General features: G+C 41.4%; 1 protein-coding gene and 1 non-coding gene across 5 annotated transcripts; both read left to right on the top strand.

Annotated features, from left to right (window-relative positions):
• The first annotated feature begins 5,908 nt into the window (after window positions 1-5,908).
• Window positions 5,909-16,338, top strand: Msr-110. Of its 4 annotated transcripts, NM_168123.2 has the most exons (7): window positions 5,909-6,106; window positions 6,316-6,419; window positions 8,291-8,317; window positions 9,428-9,625; window positions 13,896-14,140; window positions 14,261-15,525; window positions 15,654-16,338. In NM_168123.2, the coding sequence occupies exons 2-7, from the start codon at window positions 6,324-6,326 to the stop codon at window positions 15,674-15,676; spliced, it is 1,854 nt and encodes a 617-aa protein (NP_729077.1). In that variant the 5' UTR covers window positions 5,909-6,106; window positions 6,316-6,323; the 3' UTR covers window positions 15,677-16,338. The 4 variants fall into 4 exon arrangements, with proteins under 4 accessions (NP_729077.1, NP_001286942.1, NP_647973.1 ...); NM_001300013.1 differs by lacking the exon at window positions 8,291-8,317 and having other exon boundaries at window positions 9,428-9,616; NM_139716.3 differs by lacking the exon at window positions 8,291-8,317.
• sncRNA:357 (small non-coding RNA 357) lies at window positions 15,296-15,372 on the top strand. Its single transcript, NR_002475.1, has one exon. It is a non-coding gene; the product is annotated as a small non-coding RNA 357 (non-coding RNA).
• Window positions 16,339-16,386: the final 48 nt, after the last annotated feature.

Here is a 16,386-nt window from a genome sequence, read left to right as displayed (position 1 = left end):
AAACACAATCAAACACCCAAATGCGCTTTACCGCTGCAGACTGCACTTGTTTCCGCTTCCTCTTGGCGAGCGGCATTCATTCGAATGCGAAGTGCAAATAAATGACAAATACGGTTACCGTTGTGCCCGCTAAACACACAGTCACTAAATATATATGAACAATATGTGCGCACAGTCAAGCGAATCGGAGAAAATGCGCCTAAGCGCTGATATTATGACATTGCCATTGCCCGCCGATTGAGGGAAATTCGAAAAAGGCGGAAAAGTTTCCCTCTGGCACATTGAGATGCATCAAATATGAAAAGAGTTTGAGTTTGCTGCACTTTTCCAATCAGATAATGTTTCTATATATATAATATATATATTTACAAATTATCATTTTCGTAAAAATTGTAGTGTTTTGTATAATGCATTTTAATTCAATTTCATTTTAATTAATAACAACAATTTACCTCAAGAGTTTAAACAAATGGATGTCCGTAATTAATCTAAACCTTTAACACTGCAGTTATGCTTCATTTTCATCTCAGTGCAACGGAGTTGCCTTTAATTGCCGACAGCGCTCTCAGTTTTTCTTTCATTTTTAGATTTGCATGTGCAACTTTCTCCGGCTGCCGACGTCGACGGCGCTGCTGCAGCGCTGCTGCAGCGCTGCGACAGAGGCGAAAGGTGCAAATTAATTTGTGGCGCTCCACAATAACCTTCCTCACTTTTATCCCCATCATCAAGCATAATCTCCTGCGTTTCAAACGATTTTCCATCGTTTTCTTCTCAGCTTTGTCGCGTTGCTCGGCTGAGCTGAGGTTCAAATATAAAAGCCGATCCCCAAAATGTGAGGTGTTATCTCATTTTGAAAATCACCAACTGCTAAGTGGATGCGCAATGAAAAAGCAAAAAAGTGCCACCATTGTTTGAGAACGTCGAAAAATCAACTTGGATGTCCCCGAGCAACGCTTGGGTTGAACATACGTACAATACTCATTGTATCCCATCACTTCTTCAAGCAGGGCTTTGACTTTGGGTTTTTCTGGGGCCATACATTGGCGACCACGAGACATCTCGAATTTGGCACTTGGGTGCGAAAACCTTGGAGAGCATAGCATCTTTGGGCTGGTGGTGGCTTTGTCCTTCGGAACATAAGGAACATCATATTGCGCGTATGTGGAAACAAGACTTCAAGTCCAGAAACTTAAGGATACGTTGTGAAACAAATGCTAGCTGTTTTCGATGTTAAACCAACGCACATAGCATTTTCAACTAAGCATTAAGCATTCCTCTGAGTAAAGCAACCCAGTTTTCCATTTCCAAAAACTTTCTTAAATCACTTTCCTAAGTAGCCAACACCCACAGACTGCATAGCTTCCTCCTCTGCCATAACTCAATTTATTAAGCATTTAAACCAAATATGTGCGGCTACAAATGTGGCTAATTTTTCCCCCGCGAGCATATTTATTTATTTATTTTCGTGATCTGGCCGGCACTTAATACCTGAGAAGCGTTAAAAAAACGCAACGCTCTGTGGGCATTGAGGGCGGCACTTTTGTGTGTACTTAGTTGTACTTGCGGCTGTTTGCCGGCGTTGACAAATGAGAGCGGTAAACGCCGCCACAGTTCCAATCCAAAAAGCTTACAGCAGCGCCGAGTCATTGACATTCGCAGCTGAACTAGAAAACTTATGGATCCGCATTCGAAAAATGTGATAATTGCAGTGGAGTGCGATGTAAGTAAAAAATGATATGTGAGGGGCAGAACTAGGGCAAATCAAGCCGATGCGGTATGCACTCTAATGCACAAATTATATAATTATGAAATAAATTTTATTTCTTTATATCGTATGTAGCATATTTATGTAAAGTTTTAGGTCATAAGTATCCTTTGGGTTCCTAAAAGCAGGCAATACTTTTTAAAGCAGAGATTTAGAGTAAGATGTACTTTCTTAACCATTTATCAGCATTTAAATATATTCAAAATAATTCATATATTACAACATATAAAGCTATTAATTTGATAATATTTTCATGTATAAATATTATAAGATATAAATGGTATTAGACTCTATTAAAACATCCAAAATGAAAGGTATCCCCTTTTTGAGGGTGAACCAAAAACCCTAACTAAATCCGTTTATGTTCGTGTTAATTATATATATTTGTAAACACACACACACACCTGTAAGCGTCGCTAATTGGCAGATTTAGAGGAACCGAGAAGCAAAAACACGAACCGCACAAATGAAGATCTCTGTCAATTTACGGACTGCTAGGCATACAAAAAACTTCTATTGTTCCTGTCCAAATTGGCTTAATTTATTTGGGCATGCTTTCATCACATGCCCATCTCCGCAGGGACGAAGTGGCGGAAGAAGGGGTCGCAGGCCAGATCTCTACGGACGACAGGTAACTCCGGATGAGCTGGGCCTCTGGCGATGAGGTGCTAATCACGTCAGGTCGCACGTTCGTTCCAATACGAAAGCGGGGCAAGTTGCTTGATTCTTAGAACGCAGTTTCTCCGCAGCCACCTACAGTATATACTCGTACATGTGTGCAAGTACACGTATGAAAAATTAAACAAAATCCCCGCGGCAATCGTTGAAGCATTCGAAATCCAATCGTAATTACTGCTTCGTTCACTCTCCCGTGACCAACTCGCATCAAATGCGATGAAACCATTTTCTGCGGGTCTAGGAAGTTGGGATCACTAATTGGGTGGGGGAAAAGTGGTAGGCAAATGAAGTGGCACCTGAAGGGTATAATTTAATCGGGGAACCTTCTTGAGAAATGGGTCTAATAAATAAGTAAGAGTTTTTAGTTTTTTTTTGAACAGAAAATCATACCTAAATGACATGCAAGCACGGAATTAAATAAAAGTACTATTTAATAGTAATGATTGTTACTAATAACGTTGCAGTAATATTTTCGGTACTTTCAAGTCCATCAAAATCCGCATGATATTTTATTTCCCTTGCTTTTCATAAGCTCATAACTTTTTTGGTTTATTTTGATTTTCTGTTTACAATTTTTTATCGTTATTAGCTAATTTTAGCCAAGTCAAAATGGCGAGCTTCGCTAACGACTGAAAACCTTTGTTGTTCATTTTTGTGTGGCTATTATTTATGAGCTTTTCGAGTTTTGTTTTGATTTTATTTTGCACACTCAAACATCAACTTGTATCCAGTTATTTGGCACTGGCGCATTGTATTTCTGAGATACTCGCATGTATCCGTCCGATACCTGCATTGAATTCGCTTTTTTCATTCATTTTTCTCGTTTTTAGTTTGTTTTTTATGTGTGTGTTTATTTTTGTGTAGTTCGTTTGCAGTTTTTGTTTTTATTTATTTTTTTTCTGTATTCACTTTACACAATTCCCAGGCCTAAGACGGTGCCAGTTCGCCGCTGGTACCTCGTAGCACCCGGCATCTCCGTTCCCCGTGATCTCCGCGATCAAAGTCGCAGTAGCTCCAGCCGGAGACGGAGCCAAAATCCGAAGCCGGGTGCCAATTTGCGAGTCGGGCTAAGCGCATCTTTCTCTACCATTTTCCCACTTAGCTCGGATTCACTATCGGTGTTTATAGACGGGGAAAAACCCCAGATCGTAAAACTTTAGAGCCCGATCCCTGGATCGAATACATATTCGCTACTATATTTTTAGCTATTCAAAATTAATTAAAAATCGTGGACTTATTGTCAAGGTTTCTAAGAATTATAATATAAGAATTTGCTATAGTGTCGTTGCTTTTGACTTTAAGCGATAATTTAATATATATTTTTCTTGATAAGTAAAATGTTTAAGTGTGATGCCCTACAAATAATCATATATTAACAAACAAGTATATGGAAATGCAATTTATGATATTTTTCGATCTCTACTTGGAATATTTCAATCGTTAAGGTTGGCTTATATCCAAATCAATTGCTAATTAATTCATTAGTAGTCCAAACTTTGAACAGTAGAATATCACAGAAGCACCTGCTTGGAAATTCCTAGCTGATTAGAATGCACGTTAGTCAAGCATCTCAACAACTTGCTGTAAAAGTATCTGGATATATGAAACCCAACCGTCACTCACCTATTTCACCGCCCCAAACCACATTTTCAATTGGCTCGCACAATCAGTGATGCAATGAGAAATGAGTTTGGTTGTTCATTGTGCTATGCAAATTGGGGGACCTCAAATTAAATAATACAGTAATTAATAATGTGACAGCAAGCTGAGAAAGAAATGGCAAATAAAAGCCATGGGATTAGCGGTGGGATGATCGCAATTAGAGGGATGCTGTGCCCCAGCTCTCATCTTTCATGTTGCATAAACATTAACAAAGAAAGCCACTTCGTTTTATTGACTAATCACTTCAGTTTGACCAACCTGAAGTGTGGCTTTTGTTTCGTAGGCTGCCCGTTGGTTCGTTGGCTTGTGACATTTTAATCATAAACCCTGGGAATTATGCAATTAACGAAGAGAGTCGAAAAACAGATCTTCAGCTTACATAATACCGCAGGCGGGTCCAATGTTGGGTCACCGAAAATAGATAATAAATGAGCATCTAGCATGATACAAGTCTGTGGAGAAGGAAAAAAATCAAAACAAAATCAAGCGACACGAAATAAGCGAAAAAACTGGTTTCTGGCCAACATGGCGTATGAGCAATAGCCGACTCAGAACACTGTTTCGATAGTGAGCACCGAAAGTCTTATCATGCTTCTTATTATTAATAATATTAAAAGCAATTCCCAGAATTGTTCAAAATAATGGACAATCTAAGCAAACAGCAGGCGGCGCAGCTGTTCGGTGGCAATCAAGATGAGTATTTGTAGTCGCCAGCAAATGCCAGGTTAGGCATTCTGCATCTGTGTTGGGGCAAGTGCAACGCTTTGGCCAGCTACAATCACAATCACAATGGAAAAATTACAAAAAGTACAGAAATACTAAAATATAGAAATACTACAGAAACCCAATGTTTTTTTTTTCCTTTTTCGTAAGCAACTTGAAGTGGTGCAACAACAAACGAGCTGCAGCCAACCACTTTTGAGTCGGGGAGCAAGTTATACGAGGTCTACTCTGATTGTTAATTTATGTATGTATGTGATTGTGTTGGCGGAGTTGTGCGAGTACCTTTAATTTTTAGTGTGCCGCGAGAGCTTTTTTTCATATGTACATACATATAGTATACCCTACATATCGGTGGGGCATATCGCTGGCTTCGCACTTGGCTCACCTAAATGGTTCTGCTTCTAAAACGCATTAGCTGCTTCTAATTGATGGAATGCGTTGCGAATCGTTTGGCTAGAAAAGTGGCCAGTCAACAAAAGGCACTATAAATAGCTGTGTGTGTGTACACAAGCCATTATATCATTTGATATGATTTTATTTTTAAATTCAATTTAATTCGCATTCGGCTAATTGCTCAGCGTCAACGCACAATCACGTGTGTAGCTCAATTGTAGGGTCCAAAGCAGCCGAAAGCTTTTTCTATGCCTAAGCTCGGCTTGAAAACGAACAGTAATCACTCGACTACATGGATTTCGTACCTTTTCAAATTATTATATAAAATATTGTCACCTATACTATAATATATAAAATATTTGAAAAGTATACTAATAGCTATATGTTTTACCTTAAGTAATAAACAATAACTTGAGTGCCTACTGTGACCCATGGACAAAGTGTCAGTGTGTGAGTAAGCCAGCCAGGCCGCTTGAGTGTGTTATTGTTGATCTTTTTTGTTGTGTTTTTAAGCTTAGCTTTTGTTTTTCGTTCGTTTTTTTTTAGCTTCGTGCTGATCGTGCAGCTGTCTCTGTCTGCTTCAGTTTACCTGCGAGTGTGTGTGTGTGTGAGTGACCGCTCTGCCGCAGTCGGCGTCGCAGTCGCCGAGTGAAAAAAGTTTTAAATCTGGTAGACAAATCTGAAACGAAACGCGTTTGTGGCTTCAGACGGCGAGTGGCAGTCGTACAACAAAGACGTAGTAATCCAAAGTTTCCAGAGGCCCAAAAGTCTCCCTGCTGAAAAGTTGGTCAGGCAACTTTTTCAAAAACCAACAAGACCGCTGAAAAATAAATCGTACAACGAAATTCCTCTTACTTTTTGTCGAATTTTTGGAAAATCCTCTACGTAAGTGAAGGATACTAATGCCAGAGGCTGCTGTATAAAACTGTAGCAAGTGAAAAGTGATAAAAGAAAGTGTAGAAAACTGTGCCTTTTTCAAACTTTAACTTCAACGAACTGTTATTGTCCTCAATTATCAATTATCCTTGCTTGGATTTTACATGGCAGGACTTCGAGTAGCCGAGAGTTAACCGATTGTTCCCCATATTTTATAGTGCTATAGATGACCGAGAAGGATACCGTCTCGATGGCTACCGTGCAAATGAAGCCCGACTATGCGGCTAGCGAGGTCTACAGCACCGCCAGCGAACCGCCACCGGTGAGTACAGTGAAGCCTCGAGTTGCCACACAAGTGACTAGTGGCGAAACTAATGACAAACAGATACATACGATGGTTGATTTTGCACAGAAAAAATAAATCATAAATTCATTAGATTAATAGATTAGTATTTCTGCGTAAAATGTACTTGTTTATTAAGCTAATTTAAATGATCATTTAATTTTCTGATCAACATCTAGTCTGCGCTCAACTAAGCTTTGCAGTTCAACTGACCTGTTGAGCGTTGATTGGTCGGTTGGCAGCCAAGTGGGTTAGAAAATGCCAGGGTCACCCTTTGACTTATTGCATCCGCCGACGGACCACAGAGCGTATGCGCAATGCGGACTTTTTCTGCAAGTAGCTGCAAACGTGAGCTGCATTTTCGCCAAATCAGTCTGCACTGCATGATGCATAAGCAATTTGCAAATGCCCCGCCATTAATGTGCAATTTTAAAAATTATTACCGTCTGACAGTCGAGAGGGAATCGCATGCAACGTGATCGGTTTCGACAATTGTCAGCGGCTTGACATTTCCCTGAAATAGTCCACAGTAACGTTCGTATCTGCAAGATACAAGATACACCCGTACCTACTTGCATACATACTTCTGTCTTGGCAAGGTGTGAATGGATCTGTGTATCCGATATGGTTGGACAAATAGAAATCCGCCTCAATCCGAATCGCGAAGAGCTCTAATGCCACAGTCACGACACGCTAATAACGCAAAGCCAAAACAAATACCATATCTATATAGACTGCGCCACCGCCGAGTACTTTGACTTGTTCAACTTGTTTTCCCAACCATACCATACACCATATTTATTAAGCATATATATAGATATAAAAATAAAACTATTAGATCCCCTGGCGTAGTGGTGTTGTTGTGTGGGCTAAATTGTAATACAAATTTGCATAAATTGCACCGTACATTTTGCATTTGGCATTCAACAGTCAGCATCCGCATCAGCCATAAATGATTTGTGCGGTTCCATTCACGCGAGGGTTTTCCCCCTTCCATCATTATCGCCTTGCCAGCGGTACAGTGAAAGCAAAAAGTTATCTAACAGGCTCAATTCCAGTGCACACTTCCACTGACCCAATGCAAAAAAGCGGCAAACCTGATTGGCTGACATATAGACACCAGTTAGTGAAAATAAAAAACAGCTAAAAGATACCCTGTTTATGGAAAATGAAAATAATGTATTTGTATAATTATCTGTTTTTGCTAAATTTTAATCGCTTAATGACTGCAGACCGAGCCATTAGAAAAACCCATTAGGAATAATGCTCAGTGCTGCTGAAATCTGTAAAGTAATTATCATTAATATGTACTGAATGCAAAAAGTGAACTAGAATTACCTTTATTATGATGTTCTATTATGGGACAGTGAGCATAACAACCATTACTTTATAGAGCCAATAGTCTGACCTTTTCTATAACAGAGTTCATCTATCAATGAGTTACCTAATATGTCAGTAGCTCTGTCTTAGCCTTCACAATCGACCCTTGGCCAAGAGCTTTCCCTTTTGTGCAGTATTTGTTTACCTTTGCGCCATATGTGTTAGGTTTTCACCTTAAGTATTATTAAGCGACCCCACACACAACTGCAGTACAATCTCATTAACTTTTTGTCTTTTCTTGTTTTTATGTATTTTTACCTTGCAATGTGTGTGTGTGTGTGTGTGTGTGCACAACACTCGAAACAAAAACCACAAAAATCGTTTTTCTTTGGTTTGGCTGAAAAATGTGAATGCGAATAACCGAAACCCAAACCATTCCCGAAACCGTGATTGACAATATGAAATTTTCTCTATTCCCCCGCACTCGCCACCACACAAAAAACGAACCAAACACTCAAAACCAACCACAGATGGGATTTTTTAACTTTAATCATCAGGTTTGTCGCTCAAGTCTTTTGTCTGCACGAAAATCTTCACAAAAAAAGTTTAAAAAAACACAAAACGCAAAAAAATTAAAACCTCATCAAGTAGAGTAGAGTAGAGTAGAGTAAAATAGAGTGCCAGGCGAGCCATTCACTTCCACTTCACTTCGCCTGGTGTTGATGATGATGATGATCACTCACTCACTCACAATTCACTTTCGCAACTGCATTTTGGGGCCACGCCAGCCACGCACGTAGAGGTGTTAACAAAAAACATTGCACATTTCAGAAAAAAAAAAGATATAGATATAACCGAGAAAAAGCCGCCTCACCTGACTGCACCCACACCCGAGACTGCCTTTTCTCTTGGGCTTGCCACTTCCTCAATTTTGCGGAGGGTTTCCTCTTGCGCAACAAAAAATCTTCAAATGCGGAATTCATTTGGCTGGCCTAACTTTTTTGTGGATACTCCCTATGCTGCGGCTTTTTGCATCCACTTGTAAATTTTTGCACCTTACGCGGAAAGCATTTGTTGTGCACATTAGTCACGGCTTCCCACTGCTGGCAAAGGCAAATATTTGCGATGATCTAAGGCGCAGTTTCTTCTCGATTAAAGCACTTGCCAAAAACTTAAATGCCTTTAACAATCACTTATTGTTCATTACCTTGGGTCTCATCTTATAGCTGACTGTTTGGCTTTTTAATGATTAATGCCGAGCAACCTCTGTCAACTGGAAACAGCACTTAAAAGCCCATTGATAATAAAATATTAATGAAATTGCATGACCCATCCTAAAACAGTCGCAACTGAAGTAACCCCTACACATTTTATGTAAATAAGTTATTATCACTCACAAAAAATCACAAATTATGCACCCAGCACTTCTTTGAAATTCTCGAAAACTTCGACGTTTTGAAGCGAAAAACGCGCTTGACCATGCTGAGGTGTATTTTGTGGAGTAAGGTCGTCGCTTTTACCTTACCCCCAACAAAAAAAAAACCGAAACACAGAGAGGTCATAGGCAAATGAGCACGTAGAAATATTGAATTGCAAACACAAATAAAAACTATGTATGTTCATTGAAAAAAACCGCAAAGCTAATGTGATTTTCTGTACCATTCTAGGCCTACAAGCGCCAGGCGAATTCGGTGAAAATCGCCAAGATCACCGCCTTCACCATCATCGTGTCAGCCTTCATCCTGGGATCCTTCATCCTGGCCTCCTCCTACCTGCAGGCCAAGGCCTCGTGCGATCAGGTCCAGGCCCTCGACTCGGTGCTGGAAAAGGAGCTAATGCTTGAGACTTTGCAGCAGGTGGGCAAGGTGAGTTCGCGAAATATGTATTCCAACCGATATGCCAATCCGTACAATCCGTTGTGCTTCAATGATCCGTTGCCATGGCAGATTAGTATCGTGCTCTATGGGGCACTGAATTTTAAAAAATTATAGAGTTGGCTAATAATGGCTCGCATCGTTCGACTGCACACGCTACGGCCTGAAGTCGGACTCCCAAAAAAAAAAAGTTCGAATATTAAGCAAAATTAAATATAATTACCGGAAAATGTAGCTATAATCTGTGGTAGCCGAAAAATGTTCCCCCTTCGTGTGGACCTGCTGTAATTTCCCTCAAAATGTTGTTGACTGCACGCGCTATTAGTTCCATGGGATCGCAGACTTTCGACAGGCACTGTATGCGGTGTGTGCATACACGAAATGTGATATTCACATGTTAGATATATTACCTAAAATCGTAACAAGAGCTTCTCATTAGGCAGAAATTTAATTTGACGCCAAAAGAAAACAAAAGGAATTAGTATTAACTGTAAAGTAAATAAATCAGTTGCTTTATATTCATATAATTATAAAACCAATCACAAGATAGACATATCTGAGTGGAGAGTAAATTACTTTTTTCCGTAAATCACTATCACTTTGGAAATTTATTGGGAAATATCGATTTGCAGTAAATCTAAACGTTTCCTAGTCATTATACTTATACAAATATCTTGCCACATAACTGCCAATTCAATCAAAAGTGATTGAATAAGCACCTAGCTCCAAAGCAATTTCGCATATTCACATGTACATAACAGCAAAAAAAAACAAAAAAATGTTCAATTGTATGCTTCCTTGAGAAATTTCACGCATGTAACCATAACCAAATGGCAGTTATGAAAAAAAGTAACAACTTTATAGACACAACTTTAGGACTATGGATATAAAATGGCTGATTGATGATTGGATGACTGGGCAAGGCGCGTAATTCAAAGTTAATGACTGGCGGTCCAATCATTTGCATTCGTGTCATCAATATTCAATTAGCCGATATGGAAAGTGCAAACTGAAGCAAATTATTCACATAGCATAGATATGCATACATATATGCTCTGATCAGGTTATTCAACCCGCTGTGCAGATGGCTTATGTAAACGAATGAGCAAACAAACGAATCCAGCGAATGCAACGATAAATTCAATCAAGCGAAATTCCCATAATTTGACGCTTAAGTGGACACCAAAATGGTGGAGTTCGCATTTGGAGCTCGCAGCTTGGAGCTTGCGACATAATAACCAGAGAGCAAACACAATTGCGAATCAAATGCCAGACGAAGTGAAAGCAGCATTCGGTAGTAACAAAACATGTTGCAAGCCACATACAAAAAGATACAACAAAAATCCACTGAAGCGGGCGTGGGCGCAGCAATTGTTGCTGCTGCGGCTGCTGTTGCTGTTGCTGCTGCTGTTGTTGCTGCTGCTGCTGCTGCTGCTGCTGCTGGGGCATCCAAAATGCCAGAGATCATCAGCTGGAAAGAGCAGCTGCCACTAGAGATGGTCGGAAAATCGTGAAAGTGATTTTTACCCCATGCAACAAATGCAATTGTTATGTGATCAACCAAAAAGAGCCAAACCCTCTAAAAAACTACGCCTTTTTATAAAGCCTCATTACTGCAGTATATGATCCCAATTAATTTGATTGTGCGGCGAGTTAATGGATAAGAGTGAAAGCTGCCAATAACGGCCATCGTAATGAACCATTGTTTACAGTGCTCTGTAATTCAAAATCGAATACTAATTTATTTTATTAGAGACTCAAGGCTAACGACATCGATAAGCAAATGATTTTAAATATTAGCTTAAAAACAATTTCAGTAACAGTAACAGTAACTAAAAAATAGCTGTAGATTGAATTTAAGTGTAGGTACTAAGAGATGAAACTGCACTGAATCTAATCAGTAGTAAGACAAATGAATCTTTGCATTAAAGAGGTATGGTTTTTTATAAGTATTACTTTGACTCCTTTAGAGTTCGAAATGATGTCAATGCACTTGCAGCCTAAAAGCCTCTCCCTTTTAATGGTTATTTCCCAGAATCCAAATGAAGTTAATAAATCCTCCGCCTCTCAAATGCGATTTCATACACCTTCGTTTCCAACGTTGATATCTCCGGCTGATGAAGATCTTCTCACGTGGCCATCGCTTGCAACAGCCGTTCCATAATGCAATTTTGCTGTCATTTTAGTGTTTTCTGCTGTATTTGTTTTTTGTTTTTTTGGTGGGTTTCTTTTGCCGGCTGGCGCCGCTTGGTACCGCCGACCGAAAGCCAAAAAAAAAAAGAAGAAAAATAAGCAAACGAACCAAACAACCTTTCGGGCAAACATCCCAAGCATCCAGCAAAAAGCCATCAGCAGAAAAAAGACCAAAGACCGGGCTTCCATTGTGGTTTTGGCCATTGCCGTTGACTGTTTGCCATTTAAGGCGAGTTGCGCGCTTGAGTCTTTCGTTTTTCTCCGCTTGCCTCTCGCACTTTGTTTCTGCTGCTGTGTGTGTGTGTTTTTTTTTTTTGGGGACAAAGCAAATGCTTTTTGGCCTGACGATTATGTAATGTACCGACATACTGGCAGACAGGCAGCTAGCATATAGGTAAATGTAATTTATCTGCTGTTGTGCAAAATCGCTTGGCACTTGGACAACCAAGCGACGGGTAGAAGAAAAACTTATTATGCTGGCTAAGCGCAAATGGATTTTTTTTTATGGATGATTTCCCTAAAGAAATTGCCATGAGCCGCCTCTAGAATGACAATTGCAGCCGGCGGCGACTGACGCACGTCACTCACTCGGGCTATAAATAAAAGTTTTGCAAATTAAATGCCTACCGTCCGACTTCGGAGGGCTGTCAGTCATTTTAATTGCACGAAGCATTCAATTTGTAATCATTTAATTGTCATCTTAATGCGACGCGATTCCCCACATGTCCCGCACAATAAGCAAAGGCAAATTAGAGGCAAACAAATGTTCTCTTTGTATTATAATAGATCTTATCTCCAGACGCGCCTGGCCTTGAAATTCAACTACGAATGCGAAAAGCAAACAATCAAATCGAGCGAACTTGTTTGCTGAACTGGTTGTTGGGCTTGGTTTCGATTTCAGCTCTTATTTTCTTTATTTTCTACCCATTTTGCTGTTTTCCTCTTACACATATGATTTTAAAGTGAAATTTACGGATTGTGTGTCACCTGGCCTGGGAGCACATGACTCAAGATTGACTCACTTTTGGACCATTTTGCATACCAGTCCGGTTTTTGTTGACAATCTGCGGCTTTTCTGAGAAATGGAAATTTTGTTAAATTCAATTATAGGAAAGTTTTTGTCAAGAAACTGGGGTACAATTAAATCCATCTCTTAAAGGTGAAGGGCAGACTTCCTGCTTGAATCATGATTAGAGCATCTTTTAAACTAAATATAAATCTCAATCATTTAGAGGAAATGCGAAGAGAACTCGTCTTAATTCAATGTCAACCTCTTTTGTCAAGTACACGGGGTGACCTGCAAAATAAGCCATCCATCCATCCGAACCGGATATATAAAACATTATCCACATCACCTCCATCCCGCTTGAAGTCCACCCAACTCCCCCTCGTTCGTCGCTGGCCATTAATGAAAGAGTCATATAATTTAAATTTATTTTTCGTTTGTTTACTTCTGTGCCCATTGTGGCCGGGCATGAATTCTGCTTAGCCACGATCCACTCGGTCACAAAACGCAGATATAGCCATTTGCTTGGCTGTGTGTGATCGTGCGATTATGTAATTTCGTGGCTGGTTCGCTGTTTTGTTTGGACTTCTCGGGCCGCGGCTACAACGAGCATTTTACTCCGATGGCATTTTACTTTTGGTTTCGGTCGTATGTAGGTTGGGGTCACATCTCCGCCGGGCAATTGACTGCGATGACTGCCACCGGGGGTCTCTGCCCCTCATTGTTTTGCGCACGAAGTGCTGGCAAGAAACTCGGCTCAAAAAAAAAATAAAAATAAAAAATAGTCAAGAAAATAATGAAAAGCAACTGCAAAGCAGACACTCAGTTTCAGTTGAGGGCCCAAAGAAAACAACTTTGTCAATTTTACGACAAAACGTTGGAAAATTGGGGGAGACAAAATCACGCAACATGATCTAAGATCGAAAATTGGGGGTCGCTTAAATATGTCTGCTTAGGGGAATGACGTAAACAAATAACAATCTATAATATATATTACTCTACAATATTGCAAGATAAGTAAAGGATTTTTAAAATATAACAATGTATTTTCCTTGTTTTTAGGAACTTCCCCGTGCTGAACCCCTGCTGGGAGGAGCTGCTGGAGCTGCCGATGACTCCGAACTGCAGAGCTTGGAGCCGGAAAGTCGTAAGACTGAAGCCACCCAGGATGCCGAGGAGCACCCCGACAAGGACAACTCCTACTCCGACAGCGATGAGACCGATGAGCTGCAGAAGTTCCCCGGCAAGATGCCACTCGAGCTGGACTTGAGTGACCTGGCTGCCGCCATTCTGCGCAACAACAAGAAGTAAGCATCAAAAAGATTGATAAAAAATACAATTTAAAATTTAATTTAATTTTCGATCCTGATATTTGCTTTCTAAATACGATTTATTTCTAATGCCAATCCTTGTCCGTATTAAAACAGATCCCGCATGAACTGTGTGGTGGAGCGCAAGCACGCCGAGGAGATTGTCGACTCGCCCTCGAAGACGGTAGCCCTGCCCTTCGGAGTCAACCTGACCACGGATCCCAAGAAGGCACGCATCACCGGCGAGCGGATCTCGATCTTCTGCGACGGCGGCGACGACAAGGATAAGGAGGAGAAGGAGGCCAAGCGCCAGCGGGAGCAGGAGGAGGAGGACTCCGATGAGGATGCCGAGCCGCTGAGGCCCATGTTCATTCCCTTCCAGCGAGTGCCCATTCCCTTCGGACGCATTCCCGACCAGATGCCGCTGACCCATATGCCCCAGAGGATGATGCCACCAGCCATGCAGATGCAACAGCAATTGCCCCAGCAGCAACAGCAGGGACCCATCATCATCCGCCAGCTGCCACCTCCGTTCCAGCACCTGCCCATGCGTCCTCCCATGCCGCCACAGGTGATGCAGGCGCCTCGCATGGAGTCCTCCGAGGAAATGCAGATGCCCAAGGTCCAGACCGTGCGCATTCACATGCAGCAGATCCCCTTCCGTGAGATCCATGTGGCCGACGATGTGCCCGTCCAGATCCCCGCCCAGCAGCAACGTCTGGAGATGCAGCAACGTCAGGAGATGCAACAGCGCCAGGAGATGCAGCAGCGCCATGAGATGCAGCAGCGCCAGGAGATGCAGCAGCGTCATGAGATGCAGCAGCGCCAGGAGCAGCGTGAGATCCCCCAGATTCAGATCCAGCCCATGCCCTTCGGAATGGCCCTGCAGCGCGTTGGCATCACCGCCGAGGATCTGAGGAACATCCAGCGCATGGCCGAGGATCGCATCACCGACGAGCTGCGTCGTCTGGCCGCCGAGGAGGGTGCGGAATCCAGTGAGGGCAGCGACGAAGATGTCTCCAGCTCCGCCGAGCAGGCCACCACCGAGGCACAGACCACGGTGCCCCAGCAGCAGCAGCAACAGACCGTCCAGCCTGAGCAACAGCATCCAGAGGAACAGCACCAGGAAGTCAGCCAGGAGCGACAGGAGCAGCAGCAGCAGCAGGTGCCCCAGATGCGCATTCAGCGTTTGATCCTGCAGCCCCTGCCTGAGCAGCCCCGTGACACCATGACCCCGCCGATGCCCGACCAGCCGCAGCAGCTGCCCTTCGGCCGCATGGTCTACGGACGCAGTCTCGCTCAGCCCGTCCGCATCCCGGTGCCCATGATGCAGGCCATGGAGGGAGGAGCTGCTGCCCCCGAAGAGTCCCAGCGACCACACTGTGAGTAGATCTTTACACTTGTATTATCATGGGAATGTGAATGGGATCTGAGGACCATGAGGATGGGATAGGATCATAGAAATATCTTGAAATCAGTTTTTCTAAATACAATTATTTTGAATTTGCAGTCGTCCAGCCTCGTTCCGTTTAAGTAACAAGAAGACCACGCCTGTGATTGCTGCTGTGCGAATCGAATCTCGACGAGGGTGTAGACCGAGAGGAACTAGAAGAAGGAGTCATCATGTACCCAACTAAACCCGAAGAATCTAAGATTGTAACCGAATCGTCTCGATTTGTTTTGTAATTAAAGCAGCTTAAAAGAAAAAGTAAAAACCAAAACTAATCAACAAGTTTTAAAACATGCCTTTCTACCATATTTGGCCTTCTTCAAAAAACGTATTCTCTATATATCATTTTTGTATATTTTATATTAATGCGTGTATAACATTCCAACCAACCAACCAACAACAACAACTAGAACACAGAAAGCAATCGCTTGTGAAAAAGAAAATTGTGAAAGTTTTCCAAGTATTTTTCTTTCAGTTTTTTGAATTGTCTACAGTTTTGTTTTTCACAAATACACACAAATAAATCCGATGGAAATTTTTGTACATAAATTATTATCGTATTTTTAATTAATTAATTGTCTTGTGTAGTTGTTAGTAAATTAAGAACGAAGATGAAGCTGATCTGATCTTGATATAATCAAATTCCAAAACCAACGACAGCGAAGAGAAATTTGTACATTATATATGAACATATATACTATATACACACTCACATTTTGAAGCGAATAAAATTGTGGATAATTGGAAATCAAATAAAATGCGTACTTTATTTGGCTGTGGGTCGTTGGAATAT

Source organism: Drosophila melanogaster, chromosome 3L (genome assembly GCF_000001215.4).
Source record: "Drosophila melanogaster chromosome 3L".
Lineage (NCBI taxonomy): Eukaryota > Metazoa > Arthropoda > Insecta > Diptera > Drosophilidae > Drosophila > Drosophila melanogaster.
This window is presented reverse-complemented; position numbering and strand designations above follow the sequence as displayed.